Source organism: Sphaeroforma arctica (genome assembly GCF_001186125.1).
Source record: "Sphaeroforma arctica JP610 unplaced genomic scaffold supercont1.5, whole genome shotgun sequence".
Classification (NCBI taxonomy): domain Eukaryota; class Ichthyosporea; order Ichthyophonida; genus Sphaeroforma; species Sphaeroforma arctica.
The window spans coordinates 265945-276666 of record NW_014040553.1 but is presented as its reverse complement, the minus strand read 5'-3'; the positions used below and the strand labels follow the sequence as shown (position 1 = coordinate 276666).

The 10722-nt window shown below is 44.5% G+C and overlaps 3 protein-coding genes across 4 annotated transcripts in view; 1 reads left to right on the top strand and 2 right to left on the bottom strand.

Annotated features, from left to right (window-relative positions):
* SARC_00218 overlaps window positions 1-3044 on the bottom strand; it is a 7376-nt gene extending 4332 nt beyond the window's left edge. For both annotated transcript variants that reach the window (XM_014306140.1, XM_014306139.1), the window contains exons 1-4: window positions 2703-3044; window positions 1710-1925; window positions 858-970; window positions 89-236 (exon numbers count right to left, since the gene is read on the bottom strand). In XM_014306140.1, the coding sequence (XP_014161615.1) occupies window positions 89-236; window positions 858-970; window positions 1710-1925; window positions 2703-2786 (561 nt within the window). In that variant the 5' untranslated portion in view covers window positions 2787-3044. The remainder of the gene's footprint in view (window positions 1-88; window positions 237-857; window positions 971-1709; window positions 1926-2702) is intronic.
* Window positions 3045-3720: 676 nt separating this feature from the next.
* On the top strand, window positions 3721-7619 carry SARC_00217 (CMGC/DYRK protein kinase; the record flags this gene model as incomplete). Its single annotated transcript, XM_014306138.1, has 3 exons — window positions 3721-3891; window positions 4651-5055; window positions 5984-7619. The coding sequence occupies 3 exons, from the start codon at window positions 3721-3723 to the stop codon at window positions 7523-7525; spliced, it is 2118 nt and encodes a 705-aa protein (XP_014161613.1). The 3' UTR covers window positions 7526-7619.
* Window positions 7620-9672: 2053 nt separating this feature from the next.
* SARC_00216 (hypothetical protein) overlaps window positions 9673-10722 on the bottom strand; it is a 5802-nt gene continuing 4752 nt past the window's right edge. The window contains exon 7 of the mRNA XM_014306137.1: window positions 9673-10542. Coding sequence (XP_014161612.1) covers window positions 10299-10542 — 244 coding nt within the window. The 3' untranslated portion in view covers window positions 9673-10298. The remainder of the gene's footprint in view (window positions 10543-10722) is intronic.

Here is a 10722-nt window from a genome sequence, read left to right as displayed (position 1 = left end):
TGTATGTATGTGTGTGTGTTTGTGTGTGGGTATAGAGTCAAATTAGTCCCACTTTGTTGGAACAGTCCACATATTCAGCAAAACTTACCTGAGCCCAGTGGTCATAAATGATCGTTGGTTTCCACCATCCGAAGCCCCATGCACCAACCACAAAGAAAATATGCGTTACCACCCAGCAGTTAAGCCCGTTCACCAGATACTCGAGCTTATGCCCAGCTGGTGTGGATTGTCCATATCTAGTGGTGTATACAAAACCAAGAACAGGGATACAAGTTATAAATTGTGCTATGTATATTATCAATCCAGTCTACAAACCTGGCTTCTGTGAGCCATATCAGTTCCCGGGGATAGTCCAACAAAGAGACTTGACGCAGCATATTCATTTCACTACGACATTGATAGTGGCTTTTGACTACAAAAATCATAGCGGGTAACGAACACTCTATGAGCATTCACCATATGTTGATATTATTTGCCGCTAATCGAATGCAACAAAATAATTATAAGCAATCCATGCTGCATTCCTAATAACAAACGCACACAACTAAGAAACCGATTGCGTACGCTCCGCCGTAGTGCTGGCAGACAAGTAGATGACTGGCATCCTACCTTGACTCCCTGCATGCCAATCATCAAAGATATCAACTAATCCCGGAACAAACCATATCACCACAGTACCCAAAATTAGAACATCTAGTAAGTATTTGAAACTATTGCATATCCAATCGACAGCCACTGGTCATGTCTATATTTGAAAATAACACAAAAGAAGAAGAGATCTATTATTCCCAAAAATTGTGCGAAATAATCAGTGATATTGTCTAGGGTACTAGGGCTTTAGGGTTTTGAGAACATACCCGATGGGTCCAGGGACAGTGACCGCAAGCAACGCCTGGAAGAGCAACCACGTGACGTAAATCTTTGCCGTTTGTAAGAAAAACCCCTCGGGTTCAGCAATAGGCTTGTACACCTGATGGGAAGGCATAGTAACATATTACAGGACTAGCATGAGTGAGATGGGCATGTGGTGTCTGTATAGCATAGCCGTGAGTGAAGCCCTACCACTGAGAATATTATATATATATATATATATATATATATATATATATATATACATTATAGATATATAAAAAGTGTGCATGTGCGCGCGCGTGTGTTTGTGCGTGTGTATGCGTGTGTTTGTGTGTACAACAATACTGCGAACGTGTCTATGGTTGCTGCGCAACAGAAATGCCACGCACATTGATGTGCTTGTGTAAGTAGGCAAGAACACTGAGTCCCAGTGTCTCTGGCGACCTCAGCGGTATGCATTTACATTATACAAATGAGCTGTATATACGTAGTACAACATGCGCGCACATTTACGGAATAACATAAGTTATGTATGCTACAAGCCATGTATACTAAAAAAAACATCTATATAGACTATTAAATTTTAGGCAAAAATCCACGACACAATGATAGACTATATGAACGCAGGCACGTTATTCACTTCATTATACGGAACCCTTTATGTAGGACCACAACATATACAGCACTTCATTCCTCCTGTATTGCAGCATTCACCGGCATAGATAACTACACAACCAAATCCTAAAGTTAGCCTTCTGCTAACCTCTTTGTTCATCACCATGGAATGCATGATAATCACTCTTCTATGAACGGATATACACGCTCAAGACTAAACGCATTCTCATGCCTCGACCTACCTTCTCGATCAAAAACTCGGAAAACGTAATGGTTTCCTCAGCTAAAAACAGATCGTTGATCGGTCCACTCAGTGCTCCATCGTACTGTGTCATACACACTACGACATACTCCACAATGACTGGAGCAAAGAATAGCAGAAACGCGACTATGACCCAGGTCAAAGGCTTGACGTGCTTGTTACGTCCCCATGTGGGCTCATTCGCTTCATCCTTTCCCTGTGATATTAGCGTTGATGTATTTCGGTTAGTTGATTAGATAGGAAGGGATAACTCCGAATTTAGATAGATTTGTGTTGAAAATTATACGAGATTTGAGACTGTGCCTCGTCCGAATCCATACTGTCGGCAACCTACAAAAAAAGAATCAAACCTCTCGATACTATGAACAGCAACAATATGACTAATATTGTCGTCCAAGCGACAGTGGCAGCCATCATAAGGGTGTACTTTCAGTATCTGGGTCGGATTCAGTTCACTTTAAAGGGTCAGATATGTAAGTCCAAGGCACTCGTATGAAATAGTGAGCCTGTTGAAGTTGTGCTTATATATGTGGAGATAAATATATCACGACTAAAGTGATATGCATGCATCAATATTACGATCTGTACTACTGCATAGCCAGAGCGCACTACTGCATAAAAGGTGGGGAGAAGTTACGGGTCTGTCAAGTTTGTTTTGGCACTAGATTTGTTAAAGTAATATTCGTTCCTTGTGGTTATACTATATTAGATACTTATTGACATTGAAATGTATTTGTAGCACCACAAAATAGCGCTTCCCAGTTAATTGTTATTGTATGAATCTATCCAACTGGTGCAGTTAATCTAATTTGTATATTATTACCTGTCTTCATAGGCTCAGTCAAACTATAGTGCGAGCAATCGATACTATCACAACTCATCTTTCTGGCGCGGTGGGCCTGATTTGCGTTTTATTCCTATCGTTTTGATTCAACTCAATCAAACTATACTTTACGAGTAGTCATTCACTTACCGATTGCAACTTCGCATTCGCTTGATCACTGGGCACTGCCTTGGCCCCCTTAGAGGCGCCTGCGGCAGTTTTTACTAAACACATCGTAAACTTGCACAATACGTGTACACTCACTACACAGCACTCCCAACAATACAAAAATTCGAAGGGATGCGTATCCTTTTTTCAAATTGCTATATATTAACCTCACAATGAATTTATTAACCCTGGAGTGTGGGGTATTTACCTTCACACAAGAGAAGTGTTGTAAATAATTACTCCTATGCATTGCTGCCAATTTATCAGTGCTTGGCCTATAGTAAATAATATCAGTATTCCGTAGACGTAGTAGCATGTCAAAAGTACATAGTTACATTCTAACTCGTGCGATGTGCCGAACCGAAAGTTTTGATTGCTCGTCGTACGATGATGGCGAATGGCTTTTTTTTGACATTATTTTGACACATGTTGTCGTCGTCCCATTATTTCACGCGCTCATTGGTGGAAAGTTAAACCGTCTAGAAATATCGTTCGGTACCGTACATTTTCCCGCCAATTTCCGGCAATATGAATATAGCGGTTTATTATACCAAATAATATTGATTACGGTACATTAAGTGTAATAAATTTGATATCGTACTCTGTAGGCATATGAAATGAGCGAGAGACACTAACATACAGCAAATGGGATTTTCTGCCCTGTTATAGTTTTCAAATGCTCAGCGTAATCGTTGCATGCACCACGTATTGTCGTCACATTGCATCAAGCACGGGTGAGGAATAACACGCCAAAGATATGCCACCAATACCTCACATATACCAAAGATCAGGTTGACGGTACTGTGGTGATCGGCACGCGCAATACACATACTTGTACAGATGAATATACCTCCAGCGGTGTACGTATGGTGCGAAGTCACAAACTCAAGCACACAAAATAATCCGTCACAACAGTCACAGCACAATAGTGATGTCAGGAATAATCAATAATAACAGACAACGTACACTCACTCGTGTGAACGATCGAGAGAGTAAAATTATGAGCTTGTTGAGGATTGGGTCGATGGTGGATGATAGGTATGGGGTTGTGCGACTTCTCGGGAAAGGACGCTTCTCACAGACCTATCTAGTAGTCGATAGATCGACGCACAAGTGTCAGAACCTCGCTTTAAAGGTGTATTACGCAGAATATGCCCCAATAGCTGCCCGGGTATGTGTAGATGCTTGTGTATGTATGTATTCAACTAGTAGCCTTCGTTTTCGTCAATTATTGGTAGTGGATACTCGTGTGGAACTATTTATTTGCGCGTTTTACTACTGGTGGTATTTATCGGTACCAAGAGCTATTTCTTGAATTTATGTTAGCAAGTGATTTGTGTATGGAAATTTATGATGATAACATGAACACATATCTGCTTACGCATAATGTATATGCCTGCGCGTATTAGAAAGCTAGATGCAATCCGTAGAGGTAAGTGAGCTGATGTCTATGTAGAAAGTAGAAATCCGTCCGTATGTGGGTTTCAATGCGTAGCTTCTGCTGCACCGTATAGATTATACGATATCGATCATTCATTGCATGATATGTAGGTTTCTATAGGGAATCGTTGGGAAGGATTCGAGGTACGACGAGACTAATTGCGTTGGTTCACAATGGACTTTTGTACTGTTCCACTACAGTTTCGATTGTAACGCTTTCTTATCTGTGGTTCACAATTTGATTAAAATACCACAACGGTGGGCCTTGTCCATATTCATATTGATCTGCGATGATTACACTTTCCGAATATGTATAGAAAATAGGCCTTATGTGCCAAGTTTAACGAAGGGCCACCACCATAACGGGTTACCACTCCGTCAACGACAATACTAGTCTATACAACTGCAATAGTATACTATTAAATGCTCGCTTGCCCTTCCAAAAGCACGGCTGAATAACCTTTATCCTCCGAATGCTAAACCATAATAGGAATGCGAGATCCTGGCAGTTCTCAAAGACGCCGACCCCGCCGGACACACGCGCAACATCTTGTTCGGGGGTGTGGCCCAAGACTGTCTGGGACTGCTACTGCCAGTACTAAGCCCCTACCCACTCAGTCTACCCCAAGGCGAACCCCTCAGCCGCACACAGCGCCTGCGGACCATCACCTTCCAGCTGTGCACAGCGCTGATGCTACTGGGAGACAACGGTGTGATACACGCAGATCTCAAGCCAGATAATGTACTGTGTGACTTGGCGGATCCCAGGGGCGATGTGTCCAGTATGGGCGTGCGGCTGTGTGATTTCGGGAATGCCGTGTGGGACACTGAATCTGATCTGGCCGAATACTTTCAGGATTTTGAGATACAGAGCCTCTCTTATAGAGCCCCTGAGGTACGTTGGTCGCAAGTGTGTACGTACATGCTGTGTGTGCCTGCTTATCATGATGTACCTGGTTTGGTACTAGTTTTGATACATTAGAGTATATTCGTGTATATTAATAGGCATAAATATCGGGAATGCCGTGTAGGACACGTAATCAGATCGGACCGAATACTCTTAATACCAGGCCTCTCGAATTGGGCGCTTGGGGTATTTTGGTACGTGTGTGTGCAGAGATATCGTGTGAGAGGCCACATCTTGACGCACCTGAATAAGTACCTGCTATAAACCCATGGTATATATTTGTGTACACGCAACGGGTAGTGCAGAGAATACCAGTCACCCTGGCACTTTACTTCAAACATTGGGCAATGCCAAATTAATCATACCAAGTGTATGCTTCCTTCTGCTACCGGTGGTGTATGGGTTGCCTCTCACCAAAATAAACGACACTTCAATTTCAAACGAAATTCAGTGCCGAGCTCTCCATATTGATTATGGTTGATACCGGTACAGGCAGTGTAAGGGGAACCTTCTACGAAAGTCATATACTTTAGCTTTTAACAATGCTTGTGTGTCAGATTTCTCCTACCCTGTGTTTGCTTATGATTTTCACGGCCATAGATGGTGCATGGCCTGCCATTCATCAGAGTCAGCGTCACTTGCACTTCAATGTGCGATGCCAAATTTCTTATACAAACCTTATCATACCGTAGCTGCGACGGGTGGGTGGTTTCCGGACTGCCTTTCTTCATAGCCGTTCGCATTTGCTTTATACAACGTGTACTGCCCAATTTTTCTACACACTTTAGCTTCCCACGATGTCTGCTTAACTCAAATGTCTCATACCCTGATTTTCCCCACAAATTATCTTCAAACAACGTGCACTGCCAATGTACTTATACTAATAGTTTGTTGCAAATTGCGTATACTACCACAGGTGGTGTACGGGCTGCCGTTTAATAAAGCCATCGACATGTGGTCGCTGGGCTGTCTGTTGGTGGAGCTGTACCGAGGCCACGTGCTCTTCCGGTCACGCACTCGCACCGACCTAGCCATAGAAATGGCGGGACTCCTCAGCCCTCCTCCCCCGTCCTACCGGGCAGGCAAGTACTACCGCTCGTACGCCAGCAAATCCAATCTCTTCGACACAGCGCACAATGATGGGACTCTGCAGGGCAAACTCAGAGACTTGATGCCAACTGCGGACAATGATTTCTTGGATTTGCTGCGGGGATTGCTGCAGTATGACGCCGAGCAACGGCTTATGCCCAGAGACTGTCTGATGCACGAGTTTCTGCAACCGGTGTGTCCGCTGGCGCTGATTGGCATACCGTCGCCGCCGTTTGGGAATGGTAGTAGTGGTGGTCATGGTAGGGATGATTATAGTGAGAACCGCAGTGATGTGAAGGTAGATAATAGCGAACATAGGCAGCCATATATACCTGAGGGAGGGGAGAGGAGGATTGCGGGACGAGGGTGGGATAACGGTACAGCAACCCCTGAGAACTGTAGAAGCCTACATCGAGAAGAAGACGTTAAGTATAGATACAGACCTACGGGTCAGAGTACCCAGAGTACCCGCGACGAGCAACGGTTACCGCAAGTACATACCGCCGCAAGTACCGATGGTATAAGCGTGCAGAAGAACAGCCCGGAGGCAAGTCTCGCGAACGCGTTCACTTCACAGACGCAGGCACACTCACAGTCAAATACTCCTAAGCACAGGACGTTAGGAGCACAGGGTACAGATGGAAAGAAAAATGCTGAGCTGTATTTCTTCCCATCTGTATCGCCCAAGAAGGGGAAGGCGACACAAGCACAGACGTCACGCCAGCATACCCAGGCGGTGACACAGACCGTGCAACCTTCCAATACAAAGACACTCAACAATGAGCCACAGTGGTCTCTACAGAATAGACCTTACAAACAGCACAACACGCGCACGGCACGGGAAATATATACAATCCAGAACACATCTCTTAATATATTACACAACAAACCACAAAACACAACACTGAATACATCTCATAACATGTCTCTTGACAAATCACATAATACATCACTCAATACATCGCATAACATGTCTCATGACACAACACTTGATACATATCAGAAAATAGCTCATAGATCATCCCATCACACATCGCCTGTACAACAGAATGCGGCCTCGTCCCGTTCGGAGAAACGGCCGTCCAGCGGTGGCCGCCTTAGCCAAGCCTTTACGAGCGATCATGGGCAAGAGAAAACGGGAGAGACTGCAACTGAATCTCTACAAGCAAAAACACATATAGAACGTAAAGGGGCTGGGATACAGACTAGCGCAGCTTCTACGTCGCACTCATATAGTACTCAAAGCGGATATAGAGGGAAGGGTGGGCGGGCGACACGCAGTGCAACTGTTGCACTCGAGGGCGAGGGTTCGCAGACAGTGGCACCTAAACGCAGTAGGCTTGGTACAAAGAATGGCAAGACAAGTTGACATTTACGAAGGTTGCCGTTGGAATACTCTCCGCTGTGGAGGTGTGTAGCACATCTCTCACGCATTGTAGTTCAAGTGCACTCGCCACTGGCTGTGGCATGTAATTCTACTTGATTGTCTATAGCCATTGTCACACACTCGTATGGCATAACTTGGCCGGCTACTCAATGATGGACCATACCTTTGACAACGTAAAATGTTATTACAAGATGTAGAACATCTCGGATAGTAATATATTGCACACATGCTCCTACGGAATGGTGCCTTTGAGGAAGTCTTGGCCTTTTGGCATAGTACCACTCATACCTGTTAATTTACTGGCTAACACGAATTGGATACCGGGCGTACTACTGGGCAGATACTAAGTTTGAACTATACCCATGCAGCCGAACACCAGTGTCATCAATACCTCTACCATCTTGAATGGTACCGAAAAGTATACTTACTACTGCTGCTGTAGCGCAGCGTGAACCTATCGTTGGTGGCATTTGCCAGATACATTCACACATATGTAGCCAATTGGCGGGAGGCACAAGTCGCATCTCGTATATCAAGCCCATCTTCTCTCTTGCCGATATCGGCAACTGTAGTAAACTTGGATCCGTGGAGAAAAGTCAGTTCTATAAACACTTCCAGTCCACTACGAGATTTGTCTGAAACGGTCGTGACTGCGTAGCTCTGTATCGGGATGATTCTGACGCTGTCAGCATCGATGGTAAAATGTGCCTCAAGCTACCATGGTTCAAATCTGGTGCAAATCGATCTATTTTTTGAAATAGAGGGACGGCTAGTCTAATAGTGTACAGAGGTATCTATATGTGAATGCGCACAACCTGCACAACGGTGTGTAAAATTTGCAGCCGCTCTGGGGATCGTTTGGAGTCGTCTGCTTTTACCTACGAGACAATGCGGAGGTTGGTGTGGGTGTCTCCTGGGTCTGGGTTGTCATATAATACTTCTAGTCAATTCGAGAGTGACGGTATGGTGGAGACTTGGCGCGGTATGGCGGACTAGCTATTGGTAGCATTCTTAGACGAGTATATACAATGATATGTATGTATATATGTCCCTGCCTGAACTGCGCAGCTCGTAATGCGATGCATAACCGCTTTCGACTTGGTCTCCATGCCGTGTATTACCTCCCCACTATGCTTGTATACACGTACCACTCTCCCAATGTTTAGTGGATACTGGCCTGATACCCATGATACCGATCTCTCTGGCCAAGACTAGGGCGCGTATTCGATTCGATTGAATGATACACTTGTAGTCTGTAAAAATGCTTTAGTGATATAACACCCCGTGCTCAGAATATGCTTTTTGAGGGAAGTGACAACGTTGACTACGATTCGGTTCCAGTATGCCTACGCACTCGAACCTTGGGGTGGTTACCAGTCAATCAATAGATGCAATCGGGAGACCTTGAGAGATGGCATCATTTAAGTACTAAAGGACTCCTATAAGTGGCTCTCCGTGTTTAGAACAGGTTTTCTTATGCCCCGTCCGATAGGGTAACGATGTTTTCGAAAACGGTAAAAGGTGCACACAATCTCTGCTTCAGAGTCGCTCCTCTGAACATCATATAACGAAAGTATCATGTAACTTTCAATCTGTCCTCCATCAATAATCCACTTCTCCGTTTTTACCTTACGTTTCACGTATATGATTAAAAGGGAAAGTGGGCAGCAGTGTTGGTGTAGTGCGTGACCCGCACCATTTCTTGATGTATCAGTGAAATCACTGGCTTTGTGCTTGTGGACTTATTTCATCACCTATCCTCATAGCAGTCTCTGGGAATTCTGCCGTGTAGAGGGTTCCGTGTGTATTTAAATATTCGAAGCGATGCATCACTTATCTCAGTTGAGCTATCTAGCCTCTTACCAACCGGAAAGTTCCCAAATATCGTCGGAAAAGTGATACGTGTACGTACTTCCAGTGAGCCTTCAAGAGACATACACACACAGCAATCGCGGAAGCTACACGCGTGTATATGTTCCACGGCATACGAGGTCACGTGTCAATAGGTGGTACGATTATTGGTAAATAACTATAAAATTTGACAACGTTGCTCCTGTGCAAAGTGGGTAACAAAATACAACTAGATATCTATGAAACACACTGATTGATTATACTATCGCACTTTCCTAGCTTATTCTTTACCCAATTTACTCCGAGATGGAGACCTTTACTTCAGCTAAGTCACACTGTGTGCTTGTGGGTACGTGCGTGTCTGGATCCGCCGCTTGGATTCGTATGCGAGCTGCAACAGTCACGCATCCGGTCCGGCCGCTCAAAACCAGGTACATTCCCGTTTCAATTTGATCAACTCAAGAGCTTCCTCGACTATTACCCAGTAAGCTCATGGTACACACTCGCACATACTTACTAGGTGCCAGCCTGCGGCGGCTACACCTAATGGATCCACGCTTTGGGTGCCGAGTGGGTATCAGTCACGAACTTGCGTTGAGACTGGTGCGAATTCGAACCCTTCAGAAATGCCAAGAATGTCTTTTTCACTTAAACTATCGATCATTGTGTAGAATACTGACTACGTACAGCGCCCCCCAGGGTTCTCCATTGCCTAAATCTCTATATCAGTATGCGACTATTTGAGTGAATTCAAAAATGTCTTAACGCTAACTACACGATCACAGTAGTACAACCGTAAGCTGTCAGCTAGGCTTGTGATACCTCTGCTTGCTTGCGTGTTCATATAAAAAGGTGTTGCCGTCCCATATATCTTCATAGGTGCGTAGTGTTGATAAATAGAATTTCAATCCCCATGCTCTACATCGACGGTTTGCTGGGCATCCAAGATCAGGAACCGGTACCACAGAATAGCCACAGGCACAGTACCAAAATGCCACAGACAGTGGGCATCGATATGGCCCCACAGAGGCGCGAAATCGAACACTTCGAACGCCATGAAAACGCCTGCCAGGGCGATGGCGGCTACACACAGGCGGACGTGGGGTTTGTCGCGGTAGGAGAGCACACACCAGATTAACCACCACAGACTGGTGGTGGGTTAAAGCAAACACACAGAATTGTTAAATAGATGTGAAGACTGCAGTATGGGGTATCTACCAAAGACTAGTGGTGAACCAGGGAATGCACAAAGGCTTTCATTGGACCTATATATATATATATATATGTGTGTGTGTGTATGTGTGTGTGTATATATATATATATATATA